The sequence below is a fragment of the Trichosurus vulpecula genome, chromosome 2, assembly GCF_011100635.1.
Source record: "Trichosurus vulpecula isolate mTriVul1 chromosome 2, mTriVul1.pri, whole genome shotgun sequence".
NCBI classification, from domain to species: Eukaryota; Metazoa; Chordata; class Mammalia; order Diprotodontia; family Phalangeridae; genus Trichosurus; species Trichosurus vulpecula.
In genome coordinates this window covers 77367588-77387853 of record NC_050574.1, presented here as the reverse complement: position 1 = coordinate 77387853, position 20266 = coordinate 77367588, and the positions used below count along the sequence as shown (strand labels likewise).

Here is a 20266-nt window from a genome sequence, read left to right as displayed (position 1 = left end):
AATATTATCTATTGTTTATTCACTTAAGATTTATACCCCACCTACCTCTGAAAAGGATTTTGAGGTGATCACATTAATATTCTGAAACAGATAACAACTCTGACTCTGCCAGAGTGAAGACTTATTTTAATTAGTTCACAACACACATCTGTCCCTGACATGGAAAGTTCTGTCTGCAAACAATTGCCTAAAATGTACTTAGAAATTAGTGAAGGCTTTTTGAAAATGGAATCATCTATATTGGGTGCTTACTTTCAAAACTAATTAGGGCTGAATTTTGACTTAACAAACAAGAATTCTAATTGCTGGAAGCATGCTAATTCACATGAGAAGTATAAAAATCCAGTTTCGTTTCAAACTTAACTTGCATTCTTCAATTCAAAGACTAACTGTCTATTATGTTAATTGTTTATATTTACATAGCACTTGAGAGTTTACAAAGCCCTTTCCTTAGAATATCATGTGATATAAGAATTATTATCCCCATTTTGCAAATAGGGAAACTGAGGTCCTGAAAGGTGATATGATTTACCCAGTGGTAGAGCCAGGACTAGGGCAGCTAGGTGGTGCAACAGATAAAGTATTGGGCCTGGAATCATGAAGACTCCTCTTCCTGAGTCAAATCCAGCCTCAGACACTTATTATCTGCGTGACCCTAGAGAAGTCACTTCACCCTGTTTGCCTCAGTTTCCTCATCTATAAAAGGAGCTAGAGAAGGAAATGCCAAACCACTCGGGTATCTTTGCCAAGAAAACCCCAAAGGGGTCATGAAGAGTCAAGACATAACTGAAAAACAACTGAACGACAATTACAACAAGAATCAGGCCTAGAACCCAGGTCCTGTGATTCCAAGTCCAATGCCTTTTTCACCATCCCATCCGTCCCTTCACATTGTGCTAGGTTGTGAAGGGGAAAGACATACAGAACACACAGTCCCTGTCTTTAAGGAATGAAAAATAAAATATGGAGATAGGTCATTAATATACAAATCTAATGTTAAACACATCCTAGAAATATCTAAATGGCCTTTAAAAAAATACCTCTTTTTTATTTTCCTTTTTTTTCAGCCGACTAATCACTTCCATCTTTTTGGCTTCCTTCTCAAGCCTCCTCTGTGATCTCCCTTTTCTTTTCCCTCCAGCATCTTCTTTATCCTGAGTACGTTGTTTGAACCTTTTCCTGGCACCTGCTGGTGAGGGTATAGACTTCGGGGATTGGGAACCCAGATCCAAGGTACTTTCAGCCAAAGGAGCCATCATCCGACTGTCAAGGTTCTTCTGGTACGGTGGTTCTCCAACGTCACTCTCATCACTGTCCCTCAGAGCCTGGTAAATCTTTCTGGCTTTTCCTTTTTTTCCCTGCATATATGTTTTCTTTATTCTCCCCACTTTCCACCTCTGTATTGTCATAGTCAGCCTTCTTAGGAAGGACATCTCTGTCATCTTCTTCACTGTCACTGTCCTGCAAGAGGAACTTGTTACGTTTCAATTGCTTACTCACAAAGATCTCTTCATCTGAGTCTGGAATAAATGAAAGATGAAAAACTGTTACTCGGTCACTTGGACTTGTCCCTGTCTCCCCCAAAATATTCATCTGCAGAAGTGGATGGTTATGATGCGTCAGAGATTTATTTCAGCTTGTGAAATCTTGCAACTACCACTAAAGGTTTATTTTAGCACAGCAAATCGAGCCTTATCCACATTATGAAAACATTTTCCTGAACCTAACATAGCTTTCACATATTGAGAAATGTAATTATCCACACTTTAACAGCTCAGTGTAGAAAACATTTCTAATCTGTATGAAATTTTACAATTCTGACACTGCTGCTGGAATGAGTTCATCCAAATATGTTTGTAAACCATAGAATTTTAGAGCTAGAAGGAGCTCTGGAGATCATCTAGTGCAACTCCCTTATTTATAGAGAAGAGGAAACAGCAGCCTAGAGAAGGGGAGGGATTTGCCTAAAATTACATGAGTCAGTGGGCAGGCTGGGACTAGAATTTAGGCCTCCTGATGCCCAGCAATACAATCTAATCTCCAGATTCCCAGCAACCTATTCTTACCTGTTCAACCAAGCAAAATGTATAAGGGCATTCTCCAAATTGAATTACACATCTAATCTCAAATCAACTCAATTCAATTAAACAAACCCTTATTAAGTTCATGCTACTGTGAGCATTACTAGGGATGTAAATACAAAAATGAAACAGCTCCTGCCCTCTATGAGCTTATGTTCTACTGGAGGGACACAGCCTGCACCGACAGATTTTGGTACAATTTGAGGATGGAAAGCACTAACAACTAGGAGGAACAGGAATGACACCGCAAAGGAGGAGGTCCCCTGAGCTGAATCCTAAAAAAGACAAGGACTCCGATGGGCTGAGAGGAGGAAGGAAGGAATTACAGGCACAGGGGGGCAAAGAGCTCAACGTATGTCCAGCAGTCCAATTTAGCTAGAAGAAAGATGTGAAACAACATTAGAAAGATGAGCTCAAGCCAAGTTGTGGAGAACCTTGAATGTTAGCTTGGGCAATCAGCATTTTATCCTAGAGGCAATAGGAAACTCAGTAAAGGTTTGGGTCAAACTCTATGCCTTGATTAAAATTATCTAGCAGCTATATAGGAGAGATTAGAAACAGAGGGACCAGTTAGGAGACTACAATGGTCCAGGTGAAAGAGAAATGGAACTAGGGTACTTGCAATATGACTAAAAAGACACATTCAAGAAAAGATGGGCAACTAACAGGAGGGGAAGAGGGGAGTGAGAGGGAAGAATCAGTGAGGACTATAAATCCAGGAAGCTGGGTAACTGGGAAGATGGTGGTGTCCTCAGCAAAAAAAGAAAAAAAAAGAACCCTATTCATGAACTAAGTGAACTCTGGAGGTTTTACCTATGAAAACAAGGGATCAGATAATAACACAAACCTCTTTCAACCAGGGGTGTACTTCTTGTGTTGGAATGGCCTAGAGATCCTGTTTCACAGCTGCTCCGCCCACTGTCTGAATCAGCTTCTTCCTTTGTGTTCAGTTTGGGATCTTCAACATCTAGGTGAAGCTAGAAAATTGGAATAAATTTTTAATTAACTTGTTAACCAAGCAGATCTCCTGACAATATTATAGATAACAAATACCTACTTGGGTATTGTTGTAATGTTGAATTTACAGTTAACTGTTAGTAAATTGTTTGAGGGGAAAAAAAGTTTAGGAGCATCATATCGCATTAAGATAGCAACAATTAAAGTCACAACATGGTAGAATAAAAAGGACATCAAGTAATAGAGTCCAAAATGTATGGTTAGAAACACAAAACATTTCCCTAAGGCAGCATAAAAACCAATCCCCACTCAGTTTTGCTTTTGTCCACAGGCACTGTTGATTAGACACAATTACCAGTTATCTGTCTGAACTAGCTGCCTGGTACACAGCTCATCAGTTTTGTTCACCTGTGTTCATTTTTTTGTTGTGTATGATTGGCCAAGTCCTGGCCACTGGACTAGATGTGAATTCCATATTTCTCAAAACCCTGCTACGTATATTCTTTCACCAGCATCAGTATAAGATGAGCCTTGGGGTCTGTCTGTGAATGATCACAAATCCTTATGATTCCCTATGAATCTATCAAAGTGATTGCAAAGGTCCATGTACTGACTTCTTGGTTCACTACTGTGTGGATGCACTCTACACTCTTCCTTCAGTTTAGGTCTTCCCAAGCTTCTCTCTATTCTTCATACTCATTTCTCAAAGCACGGTGATATTCTACAACAATCATGTAACACAGTTTAACTGTTCTCCAAGCAACAGCAATTATTTTGTCTCCGGTTTTTTGCTACCACAAAAAGGCTGCTATGAATATTTTGGTATATGTTGGATCTTTCTATCTTTGACCAGGGCGATAAGGCAGCACAGAGACTAGTGCACAGTACTTAAAAAAAAAAAAACTAGGAAGACCCAAGTTTAAATCTTACTCAAGGGACTGCCCCTGGGCAAGTCATTTAGCAATCATACCTATTCATGGGAAAGAAATGTAATCAGCCATAAAATGGAAGATATCAGGATGAATTAGAAACCAGATTCCAACAATATGTTATTTACAAGAAACACACTTGAAACAAAGATACACACTGAGTTAATTTAAGGGGCTGGAGCAGAATCTGTTATTTGTCAGATCTCAGACAAAACAAAAGCAAAAATAGACCTAATTAAAAGAGATAGGCAGGAAAACTGCATTTTGCTAAAAGGTACCATGACAATGAATTATTATCAATATTGAACTTATATGCACCAAATGGCATAACAGGTATATTCTGAAAAGATAAGTTAAACGAGTTACAGGAAGAAATAGGCATTAAAACTCTAATAGTAGGGAGACCTCAATTTACCCCCTCTCTTATAACCAAAAAATAAATAAGAAAAAAGTTAAGTACCTGAAGAGAATTTTAGAAAAGTTAGATATAACAGATCTCTGAAGAATATTAAATAGGAACAAGAAAGAGTATACCTACTTCTCAGCTGTGCATGGTACCTTTAAAAAAGTTGACCGTGTACTGAGGCAGAAAAACCTCACAAACAAATGCAGAAAAACTGAAATACTCAATGCACATTTTGCCAATTATAATGCAGTAAAAATTAGATTCAATGAACAGCCTTTGAATCAAAAGTTAAAAATTAATTGGAAACTAAATAACAAGCCGAAAGAATGGGTAGGTCAAAGAACAAATCATAGAAACAAGCAAGATTTTCATTAGATAATGACAACAGTGAGAAAACATACCAAAATTTGTGGGATGTAGCCAATGCTACAAGAGAAAAAAGAAAGAGCAGATTAATGAATGGACCTTGGAAGGAGATACAAATATGTATGTATGTGTGTATATAAATATGTATACGTATACATGTGTGTGTGTGTCTATATATATGTATGTAGGCAAATATACATATGACACTATCTCTGTCCTCATGGAGTTTATTATCCAGTATGGGAAATAAGATATGTACACATGTAATATAAATTATCTAGTACAGTGCTGGTTTTGTAGTTAGAAATTGTGTTTGAATCTCAGCTCTATTACATGTGTTAATTTCAAAATATCACTTAACCTCCCTGGGTTTTTATTATTATTACTATTTATTAAATATTATTATTTATTATTATTATAATTATCTATTTTATTCTTTTATACTTTTCCTTCTCTTTTTTTCCCTGTTGCCTCTTTAAGAGTATGTACTGCTTCTGACTAATGCCTCCCCTGATCTACCCTTCCTAGTAATCCTCTCTTTTCTTTTAACTTCTTTTCCTCTTAGATAAGGTGAGTTTCTGTACTCAACTGTGTGTGCTCCTGTTTTCTTTCTTCCTTTAACAAGTTCAGATGAAAACGAGATTGGAGTCTCATCTGTTCACTCCTAATGCTTTCTCTTTGTTGTATAAACTTCCCTTTGCACAACCCACTTACATGAAATAATTTCCCCCCTTCTTCCTCTCCCTTCCTTCCTCTCCCAGTGCCCTCACTCTTTCCATTCCTCTTTTGAGATCATCCAAACAGAACTGAATCACACCCAGGCCCTCCATCTAATTAAGATATCTTCCTATCATCCCTGGTGATGATAAAGCTCTGAGGGGCTACCATCTCCCCATATACTCACCTTTACTTTTTTTTATGCTTCTCTTGACTCCTGTGTTTGCATGCCAAATTTTCTACTTAGCTCTAGTCTTTTCATCAGAAATGCTTGGAAGTCCTCCATTTCATTAAAGATACAGCTTCCCCCTGTATGGCTATAGTCAATTTTACTGGGTAAATTATTTCAATTTTCCACCTCATTTTGGTTAGGGGCAATGCACTCATTTTGGACTTCTTTGGCTTCTCCAATGTGCCCCCAGTAAAATCATCACAGGGAAAAGTCAATATCTTATCTAATCTAAAGCCTCATTACTCACACTTCATCAGTATCCTCTGGACCTCTAAATAGAGGGTGGAGCCACAAATTCCTTCCTTTAAGGAGAGGGGACAGGAGAGACATCTCAGAAATCTCCCACCTGACTGCACTCATTTCAGAATTCTTCAGCCTCTCCACCAGGCCCTGGTGCTGGGTATCTTCCCTCTTCCTCCATTTTTTCAGCTTTCTTTTGTGTGTTGTCTCCTCCCATTAGGTTGTAAGCTCTTTGAGGACAAGGACTATCTTTTTTATATTTGTGTCTACAAATGCTTAGCACAATGCCTGGAATATAGTAGGCATTTAATGTTTATTGACTAAATGACTATTGGTTACAAGCCCATTTCCTTTACTTTTCAGAATATCATTCTAAGCTCTGTACTCCTTTAAATTTTTGACTTTTAATTCAAAAGCTGTTCATTGAATCTAATTTCTATTGCATTATGGTTGGCAAAATGTGCATTGAGTATTTCAGTTTTTCTGCATTTGTTTGTGAGGTGTTTCTGCCCCAATACATGTTCAACTTTTTTAAAGGTACCATGCACAGCTGAGAAGTAGGTATACTTTTTTCTGTTCCTATTTAATATTCTTCAGAGATCTGTCATATCTAACTTTTCTAAAATTCTCTTCAGGTGCTTAACTTTTTTCTTATTTATTTATTTTTTGGTTATAAGAAAGGGGGTAAATTGAGGTCTCCCTACTATTAGAGTTTTAATGTCTATTTCTTCCTGTATGATCCTAACTGTTGCTCCCTGGTACTTAAATTCTTTCTGGATACTTCCAGTATTTTTTTTCCTTTGACTTAGGAGCTCTGGATCTTGGTTATAATATTCCTGGGAATTTTCATTTGGATGTTTCTTTCAGTGGGTGACTGGTGGATTAATTTAATTTCTACTTTGTCCTCTGGTTCTAAGATATCTGGGCAGGTTTTTTTGTTTTGTTCTGTTTTGTTTGTTTGGGTTTTTTTTTTTTAGGAATCCATGAAATAAGATGTCTAGGCTCTTATTGCTGTTGTTGTTCATGGCTTTCAGGTAGTCCAATAATTCTTAAGTTATCTCTCCTCAATCTGTTTTTCAGATCCCAGATCAGTTGTTTTCCTATGAGATATTTCACGTTTTCTTCTTTTTTTCCAGTTTTTTGACTCTGTTTTCTTGATATCTCACAGAGTCATTAGCTTCCATTTGGCCAAATCTAATTTTCAAGGAATTATTTTCTTCAGTAAGATTGTGTACCCTTTTTCCAAAGCTATTAATTCTCTTTTCATCTTTGTTTCCTTGTTTTTGCTTCTTTTTCCAATTTTTTCTTTATTACTCTCATGTGGATTCCTTTTTTGGGGGAGGGGGACAATCAGGGTTAAGTGACTTGCCCAGGGTCATACAGCTAGTAAATGTCTGAGTTCAGATTTAAACTCAGGTCCTCCTGACTCCAGGGCCAGTGCTCTGTACATTGTGCCATCTAGCTGCCCTATCATGTAGAGTCTAAAATCATTTTATAACTTTTTGGAAAATACTCTTCCAAGAATTCTAGTTGAACTTGTGTCCAAGCTGCATTTTTTTGTGTGTGTGGCTTTACTTGCAGGTTTATTTTTTTAAGTCAATCTCTTTTTCTGTGTTTGTGTCTTGAGATTGGTCTCTCCATAATAGCTCTTTATGGTCAGGGTTCTCTTGTTGTCGTTTGCTCAGTCTTTCAGTCTAGTTAACTTAAGACTTTAAGTTAGCACTAGTCTCTGAATATTTCTGGCCTGAGCTTCTGTCCTCTTGCATCCTTCTGGTGCTGGGAGCCTGTAAACTCTCAGTGCTCTGAATGTAGTGTGATCACAGAGATAAAGGATGAGGTTCCTGATCACTGGCCTCCTGGCCTGAGTTTTGTAATTTCCTGACCCAGGTTTGGGTCTGTTGGGTTGAGCATGGTTGGGAGTTTCAGTAGACTGCTGCTGAATTCAATCACTATTAGCCCATTGAGTTTTGCAGGTTCAGAGCAACTGAACCGTGTGTTTTCCTTAGGTCTGGGATGCTGCACTCTGCTCCTGGAATCAAAACCATGCAATTCCCATGTGCTTCCCAGAACTTGTTCCTTACTCACTAGGCAGCTAGGGCCAATGTTCAAGGCTGCTCCTCTACATTACAGATCTAATACCCGGAACTGGGTATTGGACTACAGCACTGCCAGATGGCACTCATTCCTGTATACACAGCTTGTTGAGGGATGTTTCCTAACATATTGCTCTGCTTCAGCCCTCTGACACATACTCTTGACCAGCCCCATCTCCAGTGTCTGTAGATCTCTCTAATTTGCCCTAGGCTAGAAAAAAGTCACTCACTGTGACTTTTCTCGGCTTTTGGATAAGGATTTGGTATGGCACATTTTCTAGATCTTTGTCAAGGAGATGTGATGGAGGAGCTAGACTCTAATGCTTCCTCTCACTTTACTATCTTGACTCCACCCCTCATTGGCAACTTTGGAGAAAGCAATTTAATTTGAATGATAAGAATGCCACAAATTTAATTTAGGCAGCTAAGTGATGCAATGAATAAGAGGTCTGGACTTGGAATCAGGAAAACCTGAGTTCAAATCCTACCTCAGACACTTAACTAATATGTGACCTGGGACAAATCACATCCTTTCTGGCCTCCATTTCCTCATCTGTAAGATTGGAATAACAACCTGATGTACCATCCCAGGGATGTTGGGAGGATCAAATGAGAGACCATATTTACAGCTCTTTGCAAAGTTTAAAGTGCTATATAAGTGTTAGATATTGTTACTTAAACCAGCAAACATTTATTGAGTGCCTACTATGTATGAAGTAGTGTGCAAAGCATTCTGTCTGACTGGCATTCAGTGGACACTACCTAAACTGATGATAGTATCCACAACTTTTACTATTTAGGGAGGCTGTTGACTAAGACCTAAAAGGTTACTGGACTAAGAGTCAGAATTTCAGGGCCCTTATCTGCCACAAATAAGCTTATAACTCAATCTACCTGACTTTACCAATCAATATCAATTTTCTCTTCTATTAAATAAGGGTACTAAACACAAGTAAGGTGTCTTTCAGAAGAAATTTTGTGTCTATGATAATTCACATTAACATGGAATTAACGAATTGACCATACAGTTAAAGAGATTAGAAAATAAAAAACTGGGAAAGCTAAAACAAGTACAAAAGAAGCAGTTTTGGAAAATTAGAGAATAGAGAAAGCGGAGAATAAAAAAATTGAAGTACTGAGAGTTTTGTTTAAGAGTTGATTTTTTGAAAAGGCTAATAAAATTGATAAATAATTAGCAAACCTGACCAAGAAAGAGTAAATCAACTTACTGAAAATAAAAAGCAAACAAGGTGAATTTACAACAGAGAGATAATAAAAAAAATCATCAGAAATTGTTCTATGTAATTATGTGCCAGAAAAACTAAGAAGTCAAAGGAAATCATGTGTCCAAAAATATGAAATACCCACACAAAACAAAAAATAGAAATATTAAATCATCCAATCTTAGAAAAAAGAAATCAAGCCATAAACGAACTGCTAAAGAAAAAAACCTGAGTCCAGATGGATTTACAAACGAACTCTATCAAACATTTAAAAAGCAATTAGTACCTATGCTACAGAAAATATTCTCAAAATAGACAGAAGAAACTGTACCAAATTCCTTTTATGAGACAAATATGGTCCTGCCACCCCAAGCAGGCAGAAAAAAAGCAAAGAAAGTGAACTAAATAGCAATCTCAGTAATGGATATGGATGCAGATTGCAAATGAAATTTTCACAAGATGCCAGTGGCAACGTATGCAGAAAATAATTCACTATGACCAACTGGACTTGTATCAGCGTAGCAAGGATAATTCAGCATTAGGAAAATATTTAGCATAATCGATCATATAAACAAATAAAAACCATGATTATTTTAATAGTTGAAGAAAATGTCTTTGACAAAATACAGTATTCTTTTATGTTAAAAACTCTAAAAAAGCATGGGGGTGTGGGGAAGAGTCTTGCCTATGATCAAGAACAAGTATTAAATTTAAAAAAATGAAGAATTTTTTTTTCTCTAAGGGAATAGCTTATAGAACTAGGCAAAATAATAATACAATCCATTTGAAATACCAAAAAGTCTGGCATAAAAATGGAAATCATGAGAAAAAGTATGAATAAAGAGGGCAATTACCAGATTCCAGACTATATTATAAACCAGTAGCCATTAAAACTATTTGGTACTGGTTAAAAAAAAAACAACACTCGGAAAAGTACCTCAATAGAACATACTAGACAATCAAGTAACAGCAGCAACTGAAAACAGTAGCTCGGTCTTTGATAAACCCAAGAAAATTAATTTCTATGAAAAGAATTCCCTTTCTTAAAAGAATTCTCGGGGAAAATAGTTTGACAAAAATTAGGTTTAGACTAGTGTCTTGGACCAAATACTGCAAAAGCCCAAAATGAATATTCAATCTAAATGTGAAAGGTCACACCATAGAAAATAAAATTAAAAAATGAAATCAGGTACCCTTCATACTATGACTAGAGGAAGAACTCAACTAAATAAGGGATAAAGGAGATCATGAAAGACAAAATGGACAACTTTCACTACTTAAAAGTTTTCTGCACAAATAAAATCAATGAAGATAGAATGAGAAAAGAAACTATAGGTGGGGAAAGTATTTGCAACAAATGTCACTTAAAAAAAGGTCTGAAATCCAATATATAGAAGTAAATGACACAAACATCTGATTATCATCAAACTTCCTAATAGATCAAACAATATGAACAATTTTCAAATGACAAATCTCAGACTTTGACCACATGAAAACAGCCTCTCACTAATAAAGAAAAAATACAATTAAAACAACCCTGAGGTTTTAGCTCTTACAAGGCAAAAATGGCAAAGATGAGAAAAGAGGGGCTGTGTGAAGACAGGCACATTGATGGAGACCTGGGAAATGGTCCAACCACTCTGGATACCATCATAATCTTCCTCCTCCTCCTCATTATTGCTAGCATTCATATAATGCTTACCATGTGCCAGGCACAGTGCTAAATGTTTTGCAAACATCGTCTCATTGGATCCTCCCAACAACCCTGGGAGGTAGGTACTATTATTATTCCAATTTTCCAACTGAGAAAACTGGGGTAGGCAGAGCAGAAGTGAAGTGACTTACCCAGGGTCACTTTAGTGTCTGAGGCCAGATCTGAACTAATTTTTTCCTGATTCTCAAGCCATGCACTGCATCCACTGTGCCACCTGGCTGCCTATTTGGAGTTGTATGAGAAAAGGGACTGAAATGTCTCTCCCTTTGAACCAGCTATATCCAACTACTTGGCACATACCCCAAAGGAAAGAAAGAACTGAGTATTCACAGCAGCACTTTGTTGTAGCAAGGAATTAGAAACAAAATAGGTACCTATCTATTAGAAATGGTTGAGAAACCTAAGATATATGAAAGTAACGACATATTATTGTTCAAGACAAAACAGTTAAATTAGAAGCATGGAAAAATCTTTATGAAAAGAAAAATACACACATAATATACATACATTTACAACAATGTAAACTAAAAGATCACAAAAAGTCACTGAAAAATCAAAGACAGTCTGACAGAGCTACTACTAAAATATCCCTTCAGCTCGTGGCAGAAGGGTAAGGAACGACTAAGACAGAATATTGTAAATGTTCCCAGAAGGTATCACTTTATCAGATGTTTTTGCATATTTTTACCTTTTACAAGGTGGGGCAAAGTGACTAACATAAAGATCAAAGATTGACAATAGGCATTTTTCTAAAAAGGAAAAACATTAGACTAGACTCAGGGGTGGAGAACCTGCAGCCTCCAAGCCACATGTGGCCCTCTAGGTCCTCAAGTGTGGCCCTTTGACTGAATCCAAACTTCAAGGGCTACACTTGAGGACCTAGAGGGCAGTATGTGACGCTGAGGCCACAGATTTCCCTGCTCCTGGTAGGTGATCTTGGAAGTCTGATATTCTGAGCCTATTTGGTAACCAACATATAATCCTTTCAGAATGCTGGTTAGACACAGCTCACCCCCTACTTTCTGGAAGCAACTAGTTTCTAAGCATAATTTTGTATTTATATTTTAATATATTTTGCATATGCTTATGTACATGTTTTCCCCAACAGAATGTAATGTCTCTAAAGCCAGGAGCTATTTTCTCTTTGTCGTTGCTTCTGTAGCACCTAGCACAGTGCTGTCACATAGTAGGCCCTTAACAAAACTGAATCAGCTGTATGAATTCAGTCAGATCCTGGAATAATTACAGCAAAGGTCAAAGTAATTAGAAAAAGGATAAAGATGAGTAAATACTACATGGATTTACAACATTTCCAACCTAACATTTAAATAAGCTGTTAGCTCTGAAAGAAAAAAATGAAAACAGAGTTGGTGGTAGATAAATTGTTGCACATAGAGTTATGAAAACCCATGTTCAATACCTGCCTTAGACACTTATTAGCTGTGTGATCCTGGGAAAATCACTTTGTGCCTGAAGTTCCCACATCTGTAAAGTGGGGGCAGTGATAGCACCTACCTCACAGGGTTCTTGGGAGGATCAAATGTGTTAATATGTAAAGTGGTTTGCAAACCGTAGAAGTACTTTTATTGTAGATAAAAATAAAGACATCAACTGATTATCACCATTCTTAGAGAAATTTAATTGATATAAAACAATCAACAAAACAGCAAAGCCAGAAAGCTTACAAACAAAGCCAGGAAATACTCAATCTCCTTGCCAAGCAGAGACATGGCAGTCAAGTAATACAAGAGCATTTGAAAATTCTTAGGAAGAACTGAAGATTAGGTCAGAAAACACTGTGAAAGCCTTAGAGAAAAGGAGCCTACAGAAATCTTGATGTGAGACTCAAATAAAAAAGATCATTCCAAAAGCATTTTACGAAACTGGAAGGGAAACAAATATAAATAGAATGGAACATATCTGCCAGCATTTTTTCAGAAATATAGTCTCATAATCTATTACAATGTAACTACCATATATAAACTCTAACCCAGTACCAGATGTGCTGGTACTGAGATGTAAATGACATTCAGGAAAATGAAGCTCTTAAAAAAAAGTTGTACCTGCATGATAAAATAAATAATGAAAGCTACACAATTTTGAAGATAATCTGCAGAAGATATTCAGGATATCTCAAATAAAAGATTCTTTTAAAAAAACTGGAAAGGATTGTAGATGGTATAATGATTCAAAAGAACTAACCAAGAAGACACTAGCAACTACTAAACTACATGCCTAATTTCTCAACCCTACAGAATCTTTGACATAGCCATACTTTTTTGTGATAGCAAAGAACTGAAAAGAAGGCAGACAGAATAAAATGAAAAACTGCTACTGAGATAGCTAGCTGGCCAAATGGATAGAGGGCTAGGTCCACAGGAAGATCTAAGTCCAAATCCAGGCTCAGACACTTAAGAGCTATGTGACCCTGGGCAAGTCACTTTAACCTGTCTGCCTCAGTTTCCTCAACTGTAAAACATGGATAATAATAGCATCTTATCTTCCAGCTGTGAGAATCAACTGAAATAATATTTTTAACAAGCTTTGGCTCAGAGAAAAGATAATTCAACAGGGATATTTGAAGGCTGTCATACAGAAGAAGGATTAGGTTTGTCTTGCTTAGTGGGCATACAGAACTAGAAGAAATGAGTAGAATTTGGAAAGAGGCAGATTCAATCTCTGTAAAAGGGGGAAAAAATCCCAAACTTCTTAATTAAAGCTGTCCAAAACTAGAATGGACTCCCTTGGGCTGCTCAAATAGAAGCTGGAGGGCCACTTTTCAGGTAGGTTATAGAGAGGATTCTAGTTCAGGTAAGGTTTGACCTAGATATTGTCTATCTGCAAGTCCTTCCAGCTCCGATATTCCACTTCTTGCCACACAGTGGCAAAGTGAACTAATCACTTAATCTCTTTAGGCCTCATTTTCTCACGAGAGGGTTGGACTAGATGACCTCTAAGAGTCCATCCAGCTTTAAATCTATGAACCATGTGTTCCTATATAGCCTTGCTACTTTCAACAAAACAAAATGTTATCATAAGATTGATAATTCGAATGGATTTTAGAGAGCATCTCCTCTCTTTTTGCAAAGGACACCTTAGTCTTGCACAAAGGTCACACACAACTAAGAAGTGTCAAAACTGGATTTCCAACCTACGTTCTCTGACTCCGAATCCACGATCTACTTAACCCCTTTTACCTCCTCCCGCACCCCAAAGCCGCAGCACCTCTTAATCCCTGTTTTCCTAAGGGACCAAGGTGGAAACTAACCCCTGTCACCCGCCACCGGCATCCATCAATTCCTGCCAGGAGCCGTAGTCCTCCGAAGCCGCGGGGTATGCTGGGATTTGTAGTTCCCCATCTTCTGCCATTACGACCATCCCCTCCCCCGACTGAGAGAGGTATCCCAGTGCCCCCACTCACCTCAGCCGCCACGTCGCCTGCCATGGCCTTCGACACACGAGAGCTTCTCTCTGGAAGAACTAGAAGCGCTGCCGCCGCCGCCGCTAGCGCCGTTCCCTCAGAGCCTGGGCCACACACCGGCCCCTACCTCCTCAGCCTCTGCAGCCTCAGCTCCCGCCACCGCCGTTCGAGCTTTCGCGCTCAGTCAGGGCTGAGGCCCCACCTCTACCGCTTCCGACCAATCCCCGCAGTCCTTGTGATGACGTCACGGAGATCCCCCCGCCCACTTGGCGCGGCCGAGGGCTTACTCGCGTTTAGCGGTAGGCGCTTGGCGCGCACTGGTCTCCACGCCTTATGCAGGGGAGTAGCTGGGGGGCGCTCTCCCCAAGCAGCCCTAGGGTCCTCTGGTCTCCGGGTGCCTGTTGTCAGACGTGGTGACCTTTGACTTTTCCCAGGCTTGAGACTGCGCGTGCCTAAATTCGACTGGGTGGCTAGAGTCCATGAGGCGGTGGGTGTGGTACTACCGGCACCTCCCGCCCAGCCACGGGCACTGGGGTAGTTTCTGCCCTGCCCCGGGCTTCCCTGAGGCCTCTCCAGGGTACAAGGGCCTGTCTGTGAGGGTTCTTCTGGGGCTCCCTGGGTCAGGGCCGACCTTCGGGGGCTCCCTGGGTTAGGGCCGACTTTCTAGGGCTCCATGGGTCTAGGGCTGACTTTCTGGGGCTCCCTGGGTTAGGGCCGACCTTCTGGGGCTCCCTGGGTTAGGGCCTACCTTCTGGGGCTTCCTGGGTTAGGGCTGACATTCTGGGGTTCCATGGGTCTAGGACTGACTTTCTGGGGCTCCATTGCTCTAGGGCTGACTTTCTGGGGCTCCCTGGGTTAGGGCTGACATTCTGGGGTTCCATGGGTCTAGGGCCGACCTTCTGGGGCTCCCTGGGTCTAGGGCTGACCTTCTGGAACTCCTTAGGTTGGGGCCCACCTTCTGGGGCTTCCTGGGTTAGGGCCGACTTTCTGGGGCTCCCTGGGTTAGGGCCGACATTCTGGGGCTCCATGGGTCTAGGGCCGACCTTCTGGAGCTCCTTAGGTTGGGGCCAACTTTCTGGGGCTCCCTGGGTCTAGGGCCCCTCTCTGCGGGGGCTTCCTGAGTCTAGGGCCCAAATCCTGGGAATCTCTGGATCCCCAGGTTTAAGACTCATTTTATGGGTTTTCCTGGGTCTGTGTGAGGCCTGCTTTGTGGAGTCTCAGTCACAGTTCTCTGTGGAGTCTTTCTGAGTATAGGGTCCTCTCTGTGAGAAGGCTCCCTAGGTAAAAGGCCCTCTGCTTGGGGACTGTCAGTTTTCCTGGGTGTAAGGCTCTTCCTACAGCGTAGGGCTCTCTCTGGAAGCCCTCTGAGTCTAATCCTGATTTGTGAAGACTTCTTCCATCTAGAAGCCAGTTCTTGCTGATCTCCCTGGATCCAGGGCCCCTGTATAGCTGTTGGACCCATAAGTCTTTTAACTTTTGGTCTTCAGAGGACAGAAGTTGTCGTTTTTTCAGTGATGTCTGACTCTTTGTGACCCCATTTGGAGTTTTCTTGCCAAAGATACTGGAGTGGTTTGCATTTCCTTCTCCAGCTCACTTTACAGTTGAGGAAGCTGAGGCAAACAGGGTAAAGCGACTTGTCCAGTGTCTCAAGCCAGATATGAATTCAGAAAGGTGAGTCTTCCTGACTCCAAGTCCCACATTCTAGTTGCCCCAAAAGATGGAAAGGATCTGGTCAAATCACCTCTTTTTATCTTGCATCCACAATACTATTGCCCAAAGCTATGCCTTTTATGTGGTAAGTGTGGCCCACCTTACTTATCACATGGGAAAAATGTGAAAGCCTCTTACTTTTTAGATTTAGAATCAGAGAAGCAGGGTTTAGATCCCAGCTCTGCTACTTTGTTTCCTGTGTGACCTTAGGAAAGTCTCCTCTCTTGGACTTAGTTTCTTCCTCAGCATAACTGAGATAGGGAAAGGGAGAGGAAATCTATAAGGGCATAGTATTGTAATTCTTATGAAGTGCAATCATTGTTTTAGACATTTTTAATCGTTAATTTTTGTCAGAGAGTACGATCTGGAGCAGGGGAGGGTTTCATGGTTATTGTTTTTCCAGAGATGACTGTAATGTAAAGATAAAATTCACTAATGAAATATTTTTTAAAATGATTAATTAAAAGGTGAGGGTTGGACTAGATGACCTTCCAGTTCTAAATCCTTTGATTTTATTCAGGGTTAATATGAAACGTAGAAGCTGCCCCTACTTTGCCAAGGCTCTTTGAAGTGTGGAAGCTGCAGACAACCTCAGTGCTTTTATGCTTTTATGACAACAGCAAACTTTATGATTTTCTGCTCAGAAACCTTGCAAAGCTAAGTTGTGGAGGTTTTTTTTTTCTTTCATCCCTAGAGAAGCACTGCCACCCTGTGGTATACTGATCCCACTAAAATACCCTGTAGGATTTTTAGCAGTCATGTAAGTCAGTGACTGTAAATGCATTTTCTATTCAGAATTTCAGCCAACATCAAATCAACAAGCATAATTAAGCACCTATTATGTACCAGTGCTAAGCACTGAGATTATAAAGGCAAAAACAAGCCAACATTAAGATGCATTGCTTAGAATTCCTTTTTTTGAAAGAACTCAGTATCTATTTCTTGCCTTTCTTCACTGACACAAGCCATTCCCCCTGGCCTGAAATGAACTTTTTCCTTATTTCCACTTCTTAGAATCTTTAGCTTAGTTCAGGCTAAACTCAGATTCTGCCTTATTCCTTCCCTCACATATTTTTATCTTATATGGGGTAGCACCAAACTAGGAGACCTAGAGTCTGGTCCTCATACTTCCAAGAGATGTGATAAGAAATAAAATGAAAACATTTATTTAGCAGCTTAGTGTATCAGAAGCAGAACTAGATTTGGAGTCAGAGGATTTGGGTTTGAAATCTGACACTACAATTAACTAAATTTGTAACAAGGGGCAAAAGGTCTTAGTTTACTCATCTATAAAATGAAGAGGTTAGTGTAGATGGTTTCCAAAAGTCCCTTCCAGCTTTAATTCTTCTTTTTAAATAAATTTTTATTGACATTTTCTATTTCTTATATCACCACAATTTCCCATGTATTCCTCCCCTGACTTCTCCTGCTCCTGGAGAGCCATCCCATATGACAAATAATATTTTTTTAGATAGGAAAAAAAAGGTGATAGAACTGATAAATACATTCAAAAGGTCTGAAACCATGTGCAATGTGTAACGCCTGTGGACTTCCCACCTCCATGAAAGGATAGGTTTGGGTTGTCATCTCTTCATTTGAGTCCTTAATCTTTATGATTTCGTTGCATTTACTTTTTTGGTCATTATACTTTCCATTTACATTGCTGTAGTTACTGTGTATGTTGTTTTCTTGCCTCTGCTTAGTTCACTCTATATCAGTTCATACAGATCTTTCCATGCTTCTCCTTTTCATCACATACATCATTTCTTATAGCATAATGATATTCCATTACAAATTGTTTAGCCATTTCCCAGTTGATGGGCATCTACTTTGTTTCCAATTCTTAGATATCACAAAAAGTGGTGCTATAAGGATTATGGAGTATATGGAGACTTTTTTCCTATCAGTGGCTTCCTTGAGGTATAAATTCAGTTATGGAGTCTCTAGCTTAAAAGGTATGAACTTTTTGGTCACTTTGTTTGTAAAATTCTCAGTTGCTTTCTGAAATGATTGTACTGTTTCACAGTTCCACCAACAATATGCCAATCAGCCAACAACCCCTCCAACTTTGACAGTTGCTGTTTTTTTGTCATTTTTGCCAGTTTGCAAAATGTGACATGAAACTTCAGGGTTGTTTTGGTTTGCATTTTTTGAAATTATTAGTAATTTAGAGCATTCTTTCATGTGGTTGTGAATACTTTGAAGTTCTTTTTGGGAAATGTTCATAATCCTCTAGTCTTACATATATTTATTAATTATTTACATATTTAGGATACCAAATTCTTATCAGAGAAATTTGATACAAAGATTTTTTTCTAATTTGACCACTTCCTCCAAGTGCCACTTTTCCCCAGGCGTTCTACCTTCCTCCCTGCCGAGACAAGTAGACTTTTAAGTACCAAATCCCCCAAATAGCATCCAGTGTAAGGTCATCTCTCTTCCCCAACCATCTCTCTTAACCCATAGAAGCATTCATCAGTGAAAACCCTTTTCATTTCCAAAGTAAGGCCTCCTTCCTTCCCCCCCCCCTTCAACCTTTCCCCCCTCCTTCTCACCCACTCCCCTGTAGGCTCTTCTCTTTCTGAGACCCCAGAGGTCACATTTCCCCTCATTGCTAGTCCTTTATTTGACCCTAGTGCATCACTTACTTCTCTCTGTCTTCCTGCTCCTCTCCTACCTTTTCATGTACCTTCCCATGTTGTAATGTAGTTTCATAAAAGAAGCATTCACCTGTACACAGAGTGTTGCTAAGGTCTATCCATAATACCCCCAGTGCCTCTTCACTGTTACCTCTATCAAATTTCTGCCTTCACCCCTGTCTCCTTGTGTACATTTGGTAGAACATTCATTCATTCCTGCATTTCTGTTGTTTGGAGTGTTTGAGAGGCAAATCTCTTCAGTTCTGATTTTCTTTCTAAAAATATTTCTAATTCTTCTTTATTATCAAATGCCCAGGTCTTTTGACCTCTATGGTTATGTTCAGATTTGCAGTATAGGTCACTCAGGGCACATTCGGAGCTCCGTGGCTCTTCAGAACACATCCATTCCCTCCTCCTTTTTCTAGTGAATACAGAACAAGTGTTGCATTATTCTAATTTCCTTTCCTTTGTATTTGAAGGACTTTCTCCTGATGATTTGCAGATTCTGTTGTTTCTGAGTTGAATTGTTAAATTTAACCACTATGTTGTCTTAGAGTTTGCAACCTTGAGTTTTTTGTTTGTTTTTCTGGAAGCCGTCTGTGAATTCTTTCAATTGGAATTTCATTTTCTGTGTTTAGAAGTTGCGTGGTTCTTTTCTATTATTTCCAAGATGTTCTTATGGCAGACCTATAATCCTTAGGTTGTGTCTGTGTGGCCTGCCTTTGAGTTCACTATGTTTTGCTTGCACAGTGAGCATGTTTTCTTTTACTGTTACTGTTTTTTGTTTCTTTTCTTCATAGTTGCCCTTCACTTTTATGTATTTGCAGTCCCAATCTATGTTCTCTCTTTTGTTTCTTTGATGAGGCTTGTCACTGCAGATTCAAATTTTTCTATTCTGTTCATTATTTTTGCTGTGAAGAATATAAATTCTCTCATAATTCTTATTTCTCTTTTAAACCACTGAGGAATAGACAGGGTCCTCTGTCTCGTTAAGTGTTAGATCATTTTCCTTTAATTTGCAATATATATTTATAAATGTCTGAACTCATTTACCAGATCTGAAGGCCATATTTCCTTCTGCTGTCACCATTTTTCCTATTGATTCATCTGTTTATGTTCAAGGTCTGAGTTTTCTTCTTCTTGAAATCTTTGGAGTTTTCAGTCTTTCCCGCACCCCTAACCCCAATCTTCCTTATCACTCATTTTCTGTACTCCCTCCTCCCTGATTATGGTTTCCTTGGGAGCTGCATCTCAAAGCATCTCAACCTTTCTCCCACACTGGATGCTTCATAGTTCACCAGCTCAGGTCTTTGCCCCAAAAAACTTTTGGGTGGTCACAACTGGCCCCAGCTGGATGCTGTACTCTTTCCCTTGGGCTTGGTGGGGAGCTGCATAGCCCTGCACTTGCATGGTGTCCTGTCCTAATGACCTGTCCCATTCCTTCTGTGCCTTCATTCTCTAGCCAGCACCAGCTAGAGCAGACTTTTTTGCATCTGAAGGTAAATTTGGCTGTAAAGGTCTGAGCAACCTTCCATAGT

The 20266-nt window shown here is 39.4% G+C and overlaps 1 protein-coding gene across 1 annotated transcript in view; it reads right to left on the bottom strand.

The window, feature by feature from the left end:
* CLSPN (claspin) overlaps positions 1-14428 on the bottom strand; it is a 37154-nt gene extending 22726 nt beyond the window's left edge. Inside the window, 4 exon segments of the mRNA XM_036742625.1 lie at positions 1041-1358; positions 1360-1520; positions 2929-3058; positions 14380-14428. Of these exon segments, the coding sequence (XP_036598520.1) occupies positions 1041-1358; positions 1360-1520; positions 2929-3058; positions 14380-14403 (633 nt within the window). The 5' untranslated portion in view covers positions 14404-14428.
* Positions 14429-20266: the final 5838 nt, after the last annotated feature.